Here is a 19,128-nt window from a genome sequence, read left to right on the forward strand (position 1 = left end):
TTAAAAATGCCATCCATGTTTAATATTTTCCTGAAATTATAAAAATGAAGGTTTTATATTTTGAAAGGGATTTTTTTTTTTAATTTTATTTATTTATTTGAGGGAGAGAATGAGAGAGAGAGAGAGAGAGAGCGCGCACATGAGAGAGGGGAGGGTCAGAGGGAGAAGCAGACTCCCCACTGAGCAGGGAGCCCGATGTGGGACTCGATCCCGGGACTCCAGGATCATGACCTGAGCTGAAGGCAGTCGCCCAACCAACTGAGCCACCCAGGCGCCCGAAGATTTTATATTTTGAAATTTTTGAGTGTTAGTACTGATTGGCCATATTTACAATTTCCCTTTCTCTTTTCATCTTATTTTGCTCTTAGTAATTTTTGAAAGATGATATGCTTAAAAAGCTATCTCAAAAAGTATTATAATCATGAAATTAAAATGTGTTATTACATAGCAGTGATTCATTCCAACTGAAAATAAATCATTGTGAGATATTGTAAGGACAAGGGTATCCACAGACTGAATAAATAAATGTTATGTGTGAACCTCCTTTGTACATTTCTCTTTTAAAGGAAGTGATAACCTGGGTTCCATATATGCTTTTAATGTCCACAAACCTGAAATTTGTTGCAAAATTTTGAGTGTGTTTATATATTTCTTTTTTTCTATGAGAAGGGTTCATTTCATTATGTTTCTAAAGGTATCCCTGACCTTGAATACATTAAAACCACTTAAAGTGTCCTGGCTGAAACCTACTTTGACCCAGAAGATAAAGGAGAATATTTTTCCTCTGTTTAAATTTTTCTCATAACAAATAATGCAATTAAGTGACAAATACATAGGATTTAAAAACTTACTCTTCTTTTTGTATTGAAATATTTGCGTGTTATAACCAGTTTTCTTTCCATCTTAATACTAGAACTGTCAATGATTATAATAAATTTATTCTCTTTTGGCCTTATTTTTCTAATTTATTAAATGAAGTATAAAATTTTATAAATGCTTGCTAAGTGCTGAATTCTTAATCTGATTTCTTATCTCTTATGTAGCTCAATAATATTTGACAACGTGCTTTAAATGAATAAATTTTAGACCGTTGTCATTTTGAGTTTGATTTCTAGACTTTTTTCCTTTAAATACAATGGAAAGTTCTTGGGCAGTAGAGCAGAATAGGTTATATGATTAAATTGTACTACTCAATTTAAAGTCCACTTAATGTGGTAAAACAAAAATACAGTTTTTACTTATAGACATTAACTATATCTTTAAATCAGGACTTGGATTACCCAGACTTTATTTTATAGGTTAAAATTTGTCACATTTCCATTACATTGTAATTTTTCCTTTCCTTTTAAAATCAATGACCTAAAACTGAAACTCACAGATTATTATCACTTTTAAGGAGCTAGAGTATTTTTTAAAGAGGCCTTACTATATTTATTTATAATGGTTAAATGGTACATGTTTAGTTGAAAAATGGTAAAGTACCTAGGGATGGAGTACTTAGATTCAAAACACTCTGGAAACTTTATATGAGACCATAGGCTAAATGTCATAACTTTTTTTTGAGTATACTTCATAGAGCATTTTTTTCTTATAATAAGGTTTTATGAATAATTTGGCGCTCATTTTGAAGATTTTTTTTTTCTCCTTTATAATACTAAATTTGTTATGGTATTGGGTGATAGAAGATTTGGAAACCTTTTGATATCACAGAATAAGATATATGAAAATGTTGAATGGAAAATTCTCACATTACTTTGATGTTTTTGTTGTTACTTAACAAGATTTTTTAAAAATTGCTCTTTTGTGGTCCAGGATAAACTAATGTATATAGGCTTTCAACATCAGTGGTTTAGAGACAGCTAGGCATCATGGGCTTTATGATGGAGGAACAGGATTCCATCTATGAAATAGTCTTGCTAAAACAGTGAATCTGGATATGATGAAGTATCTAGATCTAACAATTTGTAAGATTTAGGAGAGAAGGGGAGCCTATTAACTGAAACCAGGATAATACAGATTAGCAAAATCTAAACTGTGGAAAAACACTACATATACAAACACAGAACAATTGCTTCATCAAATAAATTATAAGGAGAAAAAAGATGGAGGAGAAATACAAAATTAAAAGTTACTTAAATAACATATCTTTCAAAGAGTTTTAATATTTTAGAGATATATACTAAGATATTTACTGCTTCATGTAAAAATTGGCTTTGGTATTAGTAGAAATGTGATGGTTACCTGGATAGGAGTTAATTTGGGCTCAGTTTTCGAGTCATGTAAAATAATACGGGGTTTAGTGCAAGATCTGCCACACTTTTGTGAATGCCCTACATTTAAGAAAGAATACTTTGAAGAAAGTATTTCTTTTCAGACACAGTTTGGGTTTTATGTAATGTGTCTTTGACCTATGCACACACATAAGCTTATAAAAACATACATATTTAAAAGAATAATATTTATAGGAAAAATCTTATTCTAATTTTTGTGCTTCAGCCAAATGTGTATTGTTTATACATGCTCCTTAAAAGTACATAGTTCTCACAGACGTCTTAGTTTAATATAGACATTCCAAAGCATTCATAAATATAAAGCTTATCAAAACTTTGTTGAAATAGTCTAGCTTTGCTTTGAATTATTCTACATAACTTGTTTTTTTCTTTTAATTAGAGAAATAAATATAAATTGAGTATAGATTAAACACATAATTGTTTCTCTTATTTTAAAGATCATTCTATGCCTTTATATTTTATCAGGTTTAATGACATCCATGTACCAATCCGCCTGGAATGTGTGAAGTTTGCTAGTCATTGTCTCATGAACCATCCTGATTTAGCAAAGGACTTAACAGGTATTATATACCCATAATAGCAAATATGCCTAGATGTTCTTTGATGAAAAAATTCAGTTTTATGTATATGGGGAAAAAAATCCCGTTTTTTGGTTACTATGATTGGTAGAGTCATCTTCTTTCAATTCATCATCCTGGAAAGTACACTCTGAAGCTAGAATTTTTACTCCTTATACCTGTTAGTCTAGAAACACCTATTAAAAGTCAGTTTACCAGTTGAGCGCTGTGAATTGTGCCAGACTGTTGAATCACAGATCTGTACCTCTGAAACAAATAATGCAATATATGTTAAGAAAAAAAAAAGAAGATAGCAGGAGGGGAAGAATGAACGGGGGGAAATCGGAGGGGGAGACGAACCATGAGAGTCAATGGACTCTGAAAAACAAACTGAGGGTTCTAGAGGGGAGGGGAAGGGGTTGGGGGGATGGGTTAGCCTGGTGATGGGTATTAAAGAGGGCACATTCTGCGTGGAGCACTGGGTGTTATGCACAAACAATGAATCATGGAACACTACATCAAAAACTAATGATGTATGGTGATTAACATAACAATAAAAAATTTAAAAAAATTCCAAAAAAAAAAAAGTCAGTTTACCAGAAACAATGAGTTTTTTAGTTTAAGAACAATTCTAAAGATATTTCAGGTATTTGGATTTGAACCTGACTTTGATGTTCTTTTCTCTTTTAATGTTTTGAGAACTTAGGTAAGCGTCATTAATTTGTAAACTATGCTAAATGGAGGTAACTTTCCTGAAATCTGTAATTACAAGGCATTTCAGAAATTTGCATTTTTGTACTAATAAGGATATCATGTATTTGAATATTGCTCCTCTATTAATTTTTTTTATTTTCTTCTTTTTTTAATTAAAGATTTTATCTCTTTAGGGATGTCTGGGTGGCTCAGTCAGTTAAATGTCTGCCTTTGGCTCAGGTCATGATCCCAGCCAGGGTCCTGGAATGGAGTCCCACATCGGGCTCCTTGCTCAGCGGGGAGCCTGCTTCTCCCTCTGCCTGCCACTGCTTGTGCTTGCGCTCTCTCTTTCTCTGACAAATAAATAAATAAAATCTTAAAAAGATTTTATTTATTTGAGAAAGAGCAAGCAAGAGAGCACGAGTAAGGGGGAGGGATAGAAGGGGAGGGAGAAGCAGGCTCCCCACTGAGCAGGGAGCCCCATGGGTAGGGCTTAATCCCAGGACCCCAGGATCATGACCTGAGCTGAAGGCAGAGGTTTAACCAACTGAGCCACCCAAGTGCCGTTAATTTTTTTAAATTAGGAAATTGTTCAGAAAATACAGATGACTATAGTAGCCACTATGTCTTCTTCAGAAATGTTAGCATTTTGCTGTATTTGCTTAAGAGATTTAAAAAAAAGAAAATAAATTGCAGATGTAGTTGAAATGCCTCTCATAAACTATTCTTCCTGTTTCCACAGAGGGTAGCCACTCTACTAAATTTGGTCTGCATCCTGTTTGTTTTTCTATCTATGTCACATGTATATTTGTCCATAAGTGATATATAGTATTGTTATATGCTTTGAAAATTTTATTGAAATGGTATCATTTGAATTTGATGGAGTTAAACTTTCGTACTGTCTTATGTTTTTTATTTCCATGCTTCTTGCTTTTCTTTTCTTTTTTTTTCTTTCTGTTTTCCTCTTTTCTGCTTAATTGATTAATTTTCTTTGTTTTCATTTTTCCTTTTTTCCCCTGTGGGCTTGGAAGTTAACATTCGCTTTTGTGCTTTTACTGCATAATTGATTAATGAAGTCGAAAGTTAATCAGAATTCTCTAGCTTCTTTCTGAGCAATCAAAGAACCTTGAAAGCTTTAACTCTGCATGTTCTCTTCCCATCATTTACATTATTGTTTGTTATTAGTTATTTACTCTTTTTAAAACTTTACCAACTTGTAGTACATTTTTAAATGATTTTTTAATGGTCTTTGTTTACAGTTCCTTCTTAAATCTTCCTACTTTTGAGTTTCTTTTGATAAAATGATAAAGTGTATTCTTTCATAATATTTTTAACAATAGTTTGTCATAGTAGTGCTTTCAGGTTTCATTGAATTTCTACCAGTTAGGTTTAAACAGCAGGTATTTCTCACTTTCATCATTTTTGGGGGTGATATACTGCCTGGAACCCACTACCTGCCCACTCATATCTGAATTTGGACTGCTTGGTCTTTGAGCTTCTACTTTATAGCATTGATCTTCAGAAGATCTGTTTTCCTCCCTCTTTCGTCTCCCTCCTCTCTTTCCTTTCATTCTGTTTTTGTGTGTGTGTGTGTGTGTGTGTGTGTGTGTGTGTGTGTGTGTGTGTGTGTGTTTCTCCTTTCTCTTCCTCCTCCTCTTTTCCCTGGATGTTCCTTTTACTGTAACATTCTATTCTTGTGTTATTGATGCACTGTTCTCTGAAAAAATTAATGGTAGTATTTTGGAGAATTTTTTTTTTCCTACAAAATGTTGTTTTAGTTAACTTATTTTTCCCACATGCTTTTGTCTGTATTTTCCCTGTTACAGGCTTTCCTCAAATGCTTGTCATTCGGTAGCTCTATGCTTATAATTAAGAGTGGAGGACTAAAAAAGAGCTGTTTAGAAAGCCCTGAATATTTGGATGGGATTGCTGACTCTGAACTTCGATTTAGGGTGATCAGGGTGGGTTGTTTGTTAGCAAACCTTTAGTTTAAATACTTCTCTTCAGATTCTCTACTGAAGAGTATCCTATCAGGAGTTTAAAAGTCTAGTTGCTGGTGTCTTTGGGACTCCTGTATTATTACTTTATTCTTTTTTATTATTGAATGGTATTCATGATAATTTGTTTATCCACTTTTTTGCTTGGTGAGTTTCTGGGTTATTTTTGATTTGGGGCTATTAAGATTACTCTGAGTATTGTTACAAGTGTTTCTATGGATTTATGCTTTTATTTCTCTTTGTAACTACTTAAGAGTGAAATTGCTAGTCATAGGGGAAATACATGTTTAATTTTATAAGAAATGACTAAGTTCTCCATATTAGCTGTACTGTTTTCCACTTGCACTAGAAATGTTTGAAAGTTCCAGTTCTTCAGTGTTCTTGTCATTTTGAATCCTAAGTCTTGATTATCATCATTCTCATAGGTCTTGCTGTTTTGTTGTGGTTTTAATTTGCATTCTCCTGATGACTAATGAAATTGAGTATCTTTTATGTGTGTATTGATACTTTCTTTTATGAAGTGTCTGTTTAAATTTTAAATCCATCTTTTAACAATTGGCTTTTCTTGATTTGTAGTAGTCAATATATAGTCTGGATCTTTTTTAAAGTACAAAGAAAACTTAAGTAATTTTCCCAAGTCAGAACTTTAATGCAAAGTTTGTTGTTAGCTAAATAATAGATGTTTTGATTTTTTTTATAGCTATCTAAAATACATTTTAGATGTGAATAATTTCACCAGTAACTTTTTAAGTCCTTAAACCATTGTTTGGAATGTTTGGATGTTTACCAAAAGATAGTATGTAGTTTTATTTTTTTATGAAACATTTATGTTGTTATGTTATATGACATACAACTACTTTTCAGCCTCTGGGCACATTTTAATTTTTTTTTCTTTAATTCCCATCACTTATTTCACCTATCCCTCCACCCATCTTCCCTCAGGTAACCATCAGTTTGTTCTCTACAGTTGAGTCTGTTTCTTGGTTTGTCTTTCTCTCTCTCTCTCTTATTTTTTTCCTTTGCTCATCTGTTTTCTTAAATCCCACATATGAGTGAGATCATATGGTATTTGTCTTTCTCTGACTGATTTCACTTAGCATTATATTTTCTAGCTTTATCCATGTTGTTGCAAATGGCAAGATTTCATTCCTTTTTATGGCTGAATAATATTCCACTGTATGTATTCTGGAATACAGTGGAGTGAGTGTGTGTGTGATATATATATCACCACTTCTTCATCCATCTATGGATGGACACTTGGGCTTTTCCCTCAGCTTGGCTATTGTATGTAAATAATGTTGCAATAAATAGGGGTGCATGTATCCCTTTGAATTAGTGTTTTTGTATTCTTTGGGTGAGTACCCAGTAGTGCAATTACTGGCTTGAAGAGTGGTTCTATTTTTAACTTTTTGAGGAAATTCCATACTGTTTTCCGGAGTGGCTGCACCAGTTTGCATTCCCACTAACAGTGCAAGAGGGTTTCCCTTTCTCCACATCCTCACCAACACCTGTTGTTTCTTGTGTTACTGATTTTAGCCATTCTGACAGGTGTGAGATGATGCCTCATTGTAGTTTTGACTTGAGTTTCCCTAATGATGAGTGATTTAAGCATCTTTTCATGTGTCTTTTGGCCATCTATTTGTCTTTGGAAAAATGTCTGTTCATGTCTCCTGTCCATTATTTAAATATTGGATTATTTGGGGTTTTTTTTGTGTTGAGTTGTATCAGTTCTTTATGTATTTTGGGTACTAACCCTTTATCAGATATGTCATTTACCACTATCTTCTCCTCTTCTGTAGATTGTCTTTTAGTTTTGTTGGTTGTTTTCTTTGCTGTGCAGAAGCTTTTAATTTTGATGTAGTCCCAATAGTTTATTTTTGCTTTTGTTTCCGTTACCTCAGGAGACATATCTAGAAAAATGTTGTTATGGTCAATGTCAGAGAAATTACTGCCTGTGCTCTCTTCAAGGATTTTTATTTCAGGTCTCACATTTAGGTCTTTAATCCATTTTGAGTTTATTTTTTGTGTATGGTGAAAGAAAGTGGTCTAGTTTCATTCTTTTGCAATGTAGCTGTCCAGTTTTCCCAACTCCATTTGTTGGCGAGACTGTCTTTTTTCCATTGGATATTCATTTCTCCTTTGTCGAAGATTAATTGATCATGTAAGTGTGGGTTTATTTCTGGGTTTTCTATTCTGTTCCATTGATCTATGTGTTTATTTTTATGCCAGTACCATACTGTTTTAATTCTACCATTTTGTAATATAACTTGAAGTCTGGAATTGTGATACCTCCGGTTTTGTTTTTCTTTTTCAAGATTCCTTTGGCTAGTTGAGGTCTTTTGTAATTCCATGCAAATTTTAGGGTTGTTTGTTGTAGTTTTGTGAAAAATGCTGGTATTTTGATAGGAATTGTACTAAATCTGTAGATGGCTTTAGATGGTATAGACATTTTAACAGTATTTGTTCTTCCATCCCATGAGCATGTAATATCTGTTTCTTTGTGTCATCTTGAATTGATTTCATCAGTGTTTTTATAGTTTCTAGAGTACAGGTTTTTACTTCTTTGGTTACGTTTATTCCTAGATATTTTATTGTTTTTGGTGCAATTTTAAATGGGATTGTTTTCTTAATTTCACTTTCTGCTGCTTCATTATTAGCGTATAAGAATGCAACAGATTTCTGTACAGTGATTTTGTATCCTTTGACTTTACTGAGTTCATTTATCAGTACTGGTGGTTTTTTGGTGGAATCTTTAGGGTTTTGTATGTATAGTATGTCATCCGCAGATAGTGAAAGTTTTACTTCTTCCTTATCCATTTGGATGCCTTTTATTTATGTTGTCTGATTGCTGTGGCTAGGACGTCTCAGTACTGTTTTGAATAAAAGCAGTGGAAAAGTACATCCTTGTCTTGTTCCTGACCTTAGGGGAAAAGCTCTGATTTTCACCACTGAGTATGATGTTGGCTGTGGGTTTTTCATATAAGGCCTTTATCATGTTGAGGTATGTTCCCTCTAGACCTACTTTGCAGAGGATTTTTATCATGAATGGATCTTGTACTTTGTCAAATGCTTTTCCTGCTTCTGATCATATGATTTTTAAAAAAGATTTTATTTATTTGTGAGAGAGAGAGAGTATGAACAGAGAGGAGCGTCAGAGGGAGAGGGAGAAGCAGACTCCCTGCTGAGCAGGGAGCCCAAACGCAGGGTTGATCCCAGGACCCTGAGATTATGACCTGAGCCGAAGGCAGACGCTTAACTGAGCTACCCATGTGCCCTTGATCATTTGATTTTTATCCTTTCTTTTACTGATGTGATGTATCACGTTAATTGTTTTGTGAATATTGAACTGCCCTTACATCCTCGCATCCCAGGAATAAATCCTACTTCATCGTGATGTATGATTTTTTAAATATATTGTTGGATTCGGTTTGCTAATATTTTGTTGAGGATTTATGCATCTATGCATTTATACTGACCTGTAGTATTCTTTTTTTGTGTGGTTTCTTTATCTGGTTTCGGTATCAGGATGATACTGGCCTCATAGAATGAATTTGGAAGTTTTCCTTCCTCTTCTATTTTTTTGGGGGTAGTTTGAGAAGAATAGGTATTAACTCTTCTTTAAATCTTTGGTAGAATTTGCCTATGAAGCTGTCTGGTCCTGGGCTTTTTTTTTTGGGAGTTTTTTTTTTTTTTTGATTACAGATTCAATTTCATTGCAGGTAATCGGTCTGTTCAAATTTTCTATTTCTCCATGCTTCAGTTTTAGTAGGTTACATGTTTCCATATAACCATTTCTTCTAAGTTGTCCAGTTTGTTGGCATATGGGTTTCCATAATATTCTGTTATAATTGTATTTCCGTGGTGTTGGTTGTTATTTCTCGTCTTTCATTAATGATTTTATTTATTTGGGTCCTCTTTTTTTTTTTGGATGGCTAGAGATTTATTAATTTTGTTGATCATTTCAAAGAACCAACTCTTGGTTTCATTGTTCTGTTCTATTGTTTTTTAAGTTTCTATATCATTTGTTTCTAATCTAATCGTTATTATTCCTTCCTTTTCCTGGGTTTGGGCTTTGTTTGTTTTTCTAACTCTTAGCTGTAAGGTTAGGTTGTTTATTTGAGTTTTTCCTTGCTTCTTGAGGTAAGCCTGTATTGCTATAAACTGCACGTTTTTTGTAGTTGGCTAAAAGATAGCTCTGAAAAACCTAGGGGTCTAACTACTTTATATGCACATTTTCAACCATTCCTCATATTTCCGGCTGCATTCTTCATCTCTGCCTTTCTCGTTGCTTGGTGCCTTGAATTTCTAAATGTTTTCATGGTTCTTCTACCCTGGAAATGAACTTATTTATTATTTTCTTCCCTTTTTGGATTTCATCTTTTTCTTTTGTTTATAAGTCATATATCTGTCTCAGTTTTGTTGAAAAATCACTTTTGCTATGATCTTTTCTCTTGTACTTGTCCCTTTTAAAAGACATTTTCTTAGGGTTTCAGGAGTGAGCTGAGATTAATATATGTTAGACACACGTTTATCTTACCTTTCTTGACAGTGTGTTTGTGAGATTCATCCTTGTGCCTTCAGCCACATTTTGAGGGACCTGGCCATATTGTGAAGAGTATTAATAGCTGCTTTGTCATGCTAACTATCAAGAATTTCTTCTTTCTCTTTTTTTCTCTTCCTCTGCACAGTTAGGATCTATAAGTTAATAGCTCTTGTATATATCTGTTTAATATGAATGATTTGTTTTAGGGAAATTGGGATGCATCTTAAAATTGATGGTGTTTTCATTGGTTTTGTCTTGGTGGCACCTGAGTATAATATCTATTGCACTTGAAACAAGTAAAGTGAAAGATAAAACTGTCTTTATCTTGGTGGGGAAATGAACTTGTGATGTATTTAACAGGCTCCATTTGAAATCAGTACTTAAAGTAATTTTCTTTACTGAGTTAGGTAAAATGACATTTCAGAAGGTTTTTTTTGGCAACATATGGTCTTTCTCATTTTTGGAAATAGTTCCTGTTACGGAATGCTTCTGGTGAAAATGCTTAAGACCTGGGCGGTAGCTTTATGGGTGTTTGCATTGTAATTATTTGTTAAACTGTCAATTTACAGGGAAGTAAATCCATTTACAATCATAAGCACTATTTGCTGTATATAGGCATGGCTAGACATATTGCTCCAAATCCAAACAATGAAATTTTAGCTTACTGGTAGTCTTAAAATAAAAAGCGGAATAATATTTTGTTATGTTCATGTTCAATTGTGGTATCTCTTCCTTAAGCCTCTAATATATCATTACTGAAGAGTGTTAATTTTTTCTTTCAGCTTTCTTAGTGTCAGGTCAGAGCTGTCATGTTTTTGACTAAATTTAAGGTCTTCCTCCAGCCACTCTTAACTGTTAAATGTTTAATTTCTTCTGTTCCTTTTGCCTTTCTTTTAGTCCAGTTACCTGAACTTTCCTTATGGTCTTCCCTATAATCTTATTTCTTGGTGGCTGGTATTTTAATTTTATTCTTTCCTAAACCTTACTCAGGGTTTCCCTAGTTAAGGGATAGAAGCTTAAATATTCTAGCCTTTTCCCAGTAGAACCACTTGACTTGGATATTTTAACTATTTAAACAAAAAACAGAAATGAAATATTTAAAGTCATATACTTCTTAGTTCATTTGTATGGTTTAGTTAATGAGGTTCAGAACTCCTTAATACAACTACCCTGTCCCCCAAATGGGTAGGGGTTTTAGTACTCAGTTGCATGTAAGTAAACTACTGTATTTTAACTAATGGACTGACCTTCATTTCTGCTCCCCTTCCTCCTCTGCTTTTAATTTTCTTGAAACATTGAACCTTCTACTTAGGTTTTATTTTGTTGTGATTTACTTACAAAGGACTTACGCAATCTTTTAAAACATTTTAATTGTTAAAGTTCCATTTTAATCGAATAAAATTTTGTCTTTCAGAGTATCTTAAAGTGAGGTCACATGACCCTGAAGAAGCTATTAGACATGATGTTATTGTGTCTATAGTTACGGCTGCTAAAAAGGATATTCTTCTGGTCAACGATCACTTACTTAATTTTGTGAGAGAGAGAACTTTAGACAAACGGGTAAGTAGGAATAATAATTAGTAGTAGTAGGCTTTTACTTTGAATACTTTAATAGTATTTCATTGGAAATATTGAGATTTAAGTGTAATTAGCCCTTTTTAGGGGGCATTTTAATATTTATGAGGTTTTATTTTTTATATTAAATTTTGTTAGATTTTTAAATTCAGATTATTCTCATCTTAAAAATGAGTTGGCTCTAAATGGTAGTCAGATGTTTAGCCTGGACACTAGTTTTAATAAGTGATTTGTAATGGCCTCTGACACAACTTCTTATGTTGTTGGCTCTCTTCTGTTTCTTTTCCTATGGGTATCAGTTGATAGTCTTTTAGCTGGTTGTGTTATAATTTCTGTGGAGTAGAAAATAACATGTTTTCAACTTAGCACAGCTAAACCTAGCAGAACAGCATGCTTCCAGCCCTATCTTCTGTGACCCTAAACCTTTCCTCTTGAGTGAACACCCACTTGCTGCACTCAGTAATCATTGACTTCTTAAGGAGGTACCATGTCTTCTTATTCTTGTATTCATATTGCCTGGAGTATATTAGAGACTCAGTAAAGTATGTGAGTGAATGTTCATTCCCTCCTCATCCCCAGTGCCTTTCCTTTCTGGTGTGGGTTTTACTGGATTTAGGCTTGAGTGATTTTGGTGAAGGATGAAAATCATTGATGTATTTGGGGGTTAATTAGCAAAGAAAGTGGGAGGCCTGTTGGTAGTTGTGAATAGTTTTGACTAGTAAATACTTTATGACATTTTAATAGTTGCTTATAAGGTTGATTGTGCTGTCTTCATCATTTAATGCTCTCTTTGGTAATGCTGGTTGTGGATAGAGAATAGATGGGCAGGAATTGCATAGTTTTCTCTTCAAATGTATAGGTATTAGGAATAACGTATTTTAACTAATAAATTTAGACTTGTCTTTATTGAATATCTCATAGGGTTTTAATGAAAGGTCCAAAAGGCATAAAGAAGGAAAAGGAGATTTGCCTCGTGGTAGGATAACAACCTTCTAAGTGTTCAACTAATCTTTTTCTTTGTTAGACTTGGAATTTGAGCTAAGTATCTGTGTATTGTTGGGGTCACATAAATTCACATAATTTTTGATAATCATGTTGTATTCATCATAGGGCTGCTTGGTTCATTCATACAAATATTAATTGGGTACCAAAAAATAATGGAATATGTTTATGTTCTTGGCAGTATTAGAATATGCTCTATCTTTAAATTCTCCTTAAAGCAGCAGTTTGGGGAATTAGAGATAATATAGAGAATTAGAAAATTCCTACAAACAAATTGAATTCTTATGAGTAAAGCTTTTTGAAGTCTTTTATTTTAATATGTATCAGTGGATGGATGAGATAAGGACTGTTCTTAATCTGCTGTAAGTAATTTAAAGAAAAACTAAGAGAAGAATATACAATGAATGACAGACTGCAAAGAAAAAAAAAGACATCTGTGTAGCTTCATGAAGTTCTAAACATTACTAACATCTTACTGATTATAGTGCTGTTTGTGTAAAATTAAAGAATAAACTCATCCCAAGTTAATGAAGCAGTATTAGATATATTATAGCAAATATGTATTTAAAAAAAATAGTTGAATACATTCCTCTTACACTTAAACTTGATTCTTAGATATACAAAATGAACTGAGTGTGTTTACTCAGCATTTGATGAAACCAATGTCATGTACCTTTAATTGAAGTATATTTAATATACACCATAAATGGAAAAAATGTTTAAGGGATAGGTCACAATTAGCTCATTATTTGCCTTTTAAAATTTTGTAGCATACTTTCCCTTACCAATTCTAAGTGACTTTATGTGATGGTGATTAACTTTTGTTTTTTAGGGGTAACAATGGGTCTAAGATGCATTAGAATTCTTTATACATGTTGATATCTCTGTACCTTATATAGTAGATGTATTAAAATGATAGTTGTGTTTTTTTTCATAGTCATTATAAATTGATATCCAGTAACTGAGGATTGATGAAGATATATTGTGTAAAGCAACTTAAAAACAAGAAAACAGACTTTCCTGAAATATAATGTGAGCATTTTTAAATTTTAAGAAAGCGTTTTTGTTTTTACTTTAAGTGGAGAGTGCGCAAAGAAGCCATGATGGGACTTGCCCAAATTTATAAGAAGTATGCTTTACAATCAGCAGCTGGAAAAGATGCTGCAAAACAGATTTCATGGATCAAAGACAAATTGCTACATATATATTATCAAAATAGTATTGATGATCGGTAAGTTAAGGACACCATATCTAAAATATATGGTGCTTTTGGTGTATTAAGCTGTTTTGATCTGTTGTTTTAGGTAAAGTGTTTTCTTTATAACTTTAAAGTCTCTCAGTTTTTACTGCAAGTTAAAGGTAGTGAGTGACTAGTTTTCTTCCACCAAAGCCATAAATGAAGCAGTAATGTACATATAACTTTAGGGAGGAATACAGCTTTTATGTTCATTTTTGTATACTATTTTTAAACAGAGCTGTACTTAAGAGTAGAAATGTGTAATAATTTAAATTTTATTTCATAGGTTATTTTTCAAATAAAATGTTTTCAAATAAATGAAAATAAGCCTTTTGGATTATAGACATTTTAAATAAACAGTTTCTACCGAAGAATAAAAAGACAGTTTATAATTTTATTTGAAACACATTATCTGAATATAATCTTTGTATTTTTCTATTGCAGTATAAGATTAGATCTTGTATGGATCCTAACCATTTAGTAGTAGTAAATAGATCTGTGAATCCTGCTTGCAGGATTTCACTTGATTGGATTTATTTTAAATTTTTAGATCCAAATGGTCTCACCCATAATAGATGAGAATGAGAAAATTAAGAACCAGTAGGCCACCTTACAGTTTTAAAAGTTATTAGGAACTAGGAACTAGATATCTTATGTTAACATTGAGGAACTTCATGGTTATTATTTTTATAAAATTGACATTTTTAGACTTTTTGAGTGTGCAGCATCATTGCATGGAGATTTGCATTATTATTTGCTAGTACCTTTTTATTTTAACTTTTAACCAGGTCTTTTCATGTTGCTTACTCCAGAAACTTGGAAGAATCTTAAAAATGTCTTTATAATTTTAACTTAGAGATGCGTAGAATTTGTCATTTGGAAGGACCTGGTTTTTTAACACTTTATTATTCAGATAAGGAAATTGAATCCCTCATATACACTCCAGGTCATGCAGAGGTAGTTATCTTAGCTGGGTATAGGGCTGTTGCCCGTACATCCAGCTAAATCTTTTTTCAGCCCTTCTTCTTTTAGAAGGAAATCATTGAGTTGAAATCTCCTCTCCATTTAGAAAGCAGAAACTTTTTATATGTATTCTTTGTGTGTTTTGGAATTTTATATACAAATTTAATACGTAAAAAAAATCATTACAGTACCTTCTCTGTGTTTTTATAGATTGCTTGTTGAACGCATCTTTGCCCAGTACATGGTTCCCCACAATTTGGAAACTACAGAACGGATGAAGTGCTTATATTACTTGTATGCCACACTGGATTTAAATGCTGTGAAGTATGTTTCAAACGTCAAATTTTGTTCTTTTCATCTTTTTCAGTGTATTGGATTTTATGGGGAATAAAACCACAACTGTATTTTTAAATGTTAACAATTTATGTAATACAAACATTGTTTAAATGGTCAGACACAATAAAATACTTGGCTATTTTTTCAAAGGTACTGCTATCAACATGAGATTAACAAGGATTTTTGTAAGCAATTAAAAAATAGAGCTGATTGACATGGCATCTTTCAGGATTTGATTTTTTTCCCCAGACATTCATATTGTTGTTTCAAGAAGTATTGATGTACCTTTTTGTTTGTTTTTTTTTCCTTAAGGCGTTAAGGTTCATACTGAGAATATCCTACCACCTTTTTTTGACCTCATGCTCATTTGAATTTTGCTGTAGGGCAGTAGGGTACATATTTTTGTGCTGCATAGCCTCAACATAGTGTTATAGTTTGGCATACGGGTAAGCACAAATATATTTTAATGGCCATTTTTCATTCAGAAAATACTTTTGAGTGCCTTTATACAGAATTGGCATTTTGGACATGGAAGAGACATTACTAATGGAATCATACTGATGGTTAGGAAATTGAAACCTAGAGATTGATTTGCTCTAGGTTTTAGAAAATGTAGGTCCTTTGCATTCCAGCAAATGTAGTTCAAGTGGGGGATTAAGGGGCACCTGGGTGGCTTAGTTGTTAAGTGTCTGCCTTTGGCTCAGGTCATGAGCCCAGGGTTCTGGAATTGAGCCCCTCATTGGGCTCCCTGCTCAGAGGGAAGCCTGCTTCTCCCCTCTCCCATTCCCCCCTGCTTGTGTTCCCTCTCTCACTGTGTCTCTCTGTCAAATAAATAAAATCTTAAAAAAAAAAAAGTGGGGGATTAAATGTTCAGAAATTGGAAGTCTAAGGAGCTGCATATAATTTTCATTCCTACCTCTGCTTAATGGGACTTTTGACTTCTTGCATGGAAATTATTATATGTGCCAATTACACCTTTCATAGAAACATTGAAAAAAAGTCGTAGAGGGGAGAATGTAAATTTCTTATTATCTGCTGTATTTCAGGCAGAGGAGTATATATTATCAATGGCTGCTTTTGTGCTTTAACAGAAGAATTGAGTAGTTTCAACAGAGACTGTCCATAAAGCTTAAAATATTTATTATCTGGCCTTTTATAGAAAAGCTTGCCAACCCCTCATGTGATATTTTTTCCTATTTTTCACATGAGGAACTGAATTCCAGAGGTCAGTTAACTTGCACAAAATCACACAAGTAGTAAGAGACAGAGTCAGGATTTGAACTCTACCTGGTTCCAAAGTTCATTCTTTTTGTACTGCATACAGTAAAATATGTTACTACCATATTTAATTGATTTTAAAGCATACAATTGTCATATGCTAACACCTCTAGAATTAGAGTGCATCCTTACCTTCATGGTGCAATTGATGGCTTCTTGGAATGAATGAGAATAAGATACATAGCACACTCCCCACTCCATCCCTATTTGAGACAACCTGTGTCAAATCATAGTCTAGGCTTCTGACTCAGCTCACCTGCCATTCATGAGTAAGAATGAAAGACACTCTTAAGTAAAAAATGAGAGTTCACCACTCATATATCCTACTTGAGAAAATTACTAAAGAATAGTAATTTCTCTTGGTAAAAAAGGAAATTCAGAAGGAAGGAATAGGATGTAAAAAGTGACAAAATTTTCAAACACTTTTGCAGGTCTAAATAATCAATGCCTATAAAAACAACAATAATAATAACAACAAAGTTTTTTTTACAAGGGAAGGAGGTGTACATTAAAAAGTAGGTTAGCATCTGGCTGATATTTAGCCAGCACACACTTCTTGGAACAGTATGTAAGATGTCTTGAGAGTCCCTGGGATCTTCTCCCCACCCCACTTTCGCCTGTGCCTGGGCACAGCAGAAGGACCTTCAGGCCCTTGTTCTACTGCCACCTGTTCTGATTGATTGGTGCTGTGCCTTTGTGAAAAGTTTTGAATACTAGGTGGATCCTATCAGATAACAGCATGTAAGATGGTAGCTAAAATGTTCTGTGGTTCTTTTATCATAGAAGAGTGAGGACAGATATTGTTAATTAGGCTGTAAATTAAGTGTACGAATTAAAAATTTGAGTTGCTCTGAAAGAACAGAATTAGAATGTTGGCTTCCAAAACCATAGGACCAAAAAAGAATTAATGAAAACTGTACTATGAGAAATGGAAAAGAAACATAATTGTAAATCGAAAACACTAAATAGCAGTTAAAAAACTATGTGTGTGTGTGTGTGTGTGTGTGTGTGTGTGTGTGTGTGTGTGGCGATCGGGGCGCCTGGGTAGCTCAGTCAGTTAAGCATCCGACTGTTGATTTCGGCTCAGGTCATGATCTCTGGGTCATGAGATCCAGCCCTGCAACTGCCCCCCCCCGCCCGCCTTGCACTCCTGCTGGCTTGTGCACTTTCTCTCTCTCAAATAAATAAATCTTAAAAAAAAACTACATATATCAGATATCACTCATCATTTAAATAACAAGTATGTTTGATTGAATTAAAAAGTAAAAATGCTAATCACAAGAGATACACTGAAAAATAATGCCATGGAAAAGTTGAAAGTAAATTCCAATCTATGGACCAATAGATTCTGCAAAAATGGTTGGTAAGTGAATAGATTTTTCTCTGTTTTAAGTTAAAACACTTAAGGTATTTATAATATTTTTTAAATGATTTTTTAATTTTAACCAACATTTTGGAATTAACTAACCAACTGTAAATCTAATACTTAACATTTTACTTTAATACTTTTAACTTTACATTTGTGATTTATTTCTCCAAAAGTCTTTACATTTATTGTTATGAAGTATTTAATGCACACAAAGAAATCACATACGAGTTTTGAAGCATAGTAATAAAGTAAATATATTTGTGAATCTACAGCCAACTTGTGAACTCTTCTCCCTTTCATCCTCCTGTCTTTCACCCAGAGGAAACCACTAACCTTAATTACGTATTTTTCATTTCCTTTTTAAAAAATAATTTTATCATGGGGCATCTGGGTGGCTCAGTCAGATAAGTGATGGACTCTTGATTTCAGCTTAGGTCATGATCTCAGGGTCCTGGGATCAAGCCCCATGTTGGGCTCCACTCTCATGCGGAGTCTGCTTCTTTCCCTCTCCCTCTGCCCCTCCCCCTGCTCTCTGTTTCTCTCTCTCAAATAAATAAATCTTTAAACAATAGTTTTATCAAAATAAAGTAAAACATAGTTTCATCATATCTATGTATATGTATCCCTCATAATATTTATTTTTGCTTATTTTTGAACATTATGAAAGTGAATTGTGGATATAGTCTTCTGTGACCTTTTCCCCCCATTTTCTTATGTTCCTAAGATTCATCCATAATATATATAGCTTGTTGGTCATTCATTTTCTTTGTCTTTCTAGACATTATTAGACATCTTATTTTTTGTAAATCTTTTGGGTCTTTAAATTTTGTCTCATCTTTTATTTATTCATTTTCCCGAATAGTAATAATCTTGATATTTTCAATAATGTTTTTAATCCTATCACAGTCCTCACCACTCTGTTTTGTAACATCTGTCCTACTTTATTCATTTACATTATTATTCTAGCTCAGAATTCATTTGAATTTATAATCTCTAATTAGTTTGAAAGGCACTTAAAAATAGCTGCTTGGCAGGCAGGTTCATGGTGAGAACTTGTTTGATAAGATCTTTCTTATGAAAGAACCATATATTTTATTCTGTGACCATGTTCTTTTGGGGAAGACAAAATACTTCCTATATTTAAAATTTTTGATGTGTATCAATTTTGGGTAAGCCCATAAGTTAACTATCTTTTTTTTTTCTTTTTTCAGATTCATTTATTTGAGAGAGGGAAAGTGTGCACATGCACACGTGCCTGCGCAAGGGGGAGAGGCAGGGGGATAGAAT

General features: G+C 33.3%; 1 protein-coding gene across 7 annotated transcripts in view; it reads left to right on the forward strand.

Annotated features, from left to right (window-relative positions):
* PDS5B (PDS5 cohesin associated factor B) overlaps positions 1-19,128 on the forward strand; it is a 194,870-nt gene that overhangs the window by 90,484 nt on the left and 85,258 nt on the right. For all 7 annotated transcript variants that reach the window (XM_088021798.1, XM_028105892.2, XM_028105915.2 and 4 more), the window contains exons 10-13: positions 2,757-2,851; positions 11,496-11,641; positions 13,738-13,889; positions 15,069-15,182. In XM_088021798.1, coding sequence (XP_087877924.1) covers positions 2,757-2,851; positions 11,496-11,641; positions 13,738-13,889; positions 15,069-15,182 — 507 coding nt within the window. The remainder of the gene's footprint in view (positions 1-2,756; positions 2,852-11,495; positions 11,642-13,737; positions 13,890-15,068; positions 15,183-19,128) is intronic.

Source organism: Eumetopias jubatus, unplaced genomic scaffold (assembly GCF_037043125.1).
Source record: "Eumetopias jubatus isolate StellerSeaLion01/CBP00866 unplaced genomic scaffold, mEumJub1_p1.0 scaffold_3, whole genome shotgun sequence".
NCBI classification, from domain to species: domain Eukaryota; kingdom Metazoa; phylum Chordata; class Mammalia; order Carnivora; family Otariidae; genus Eumetopias; species Eumetopias jubatus.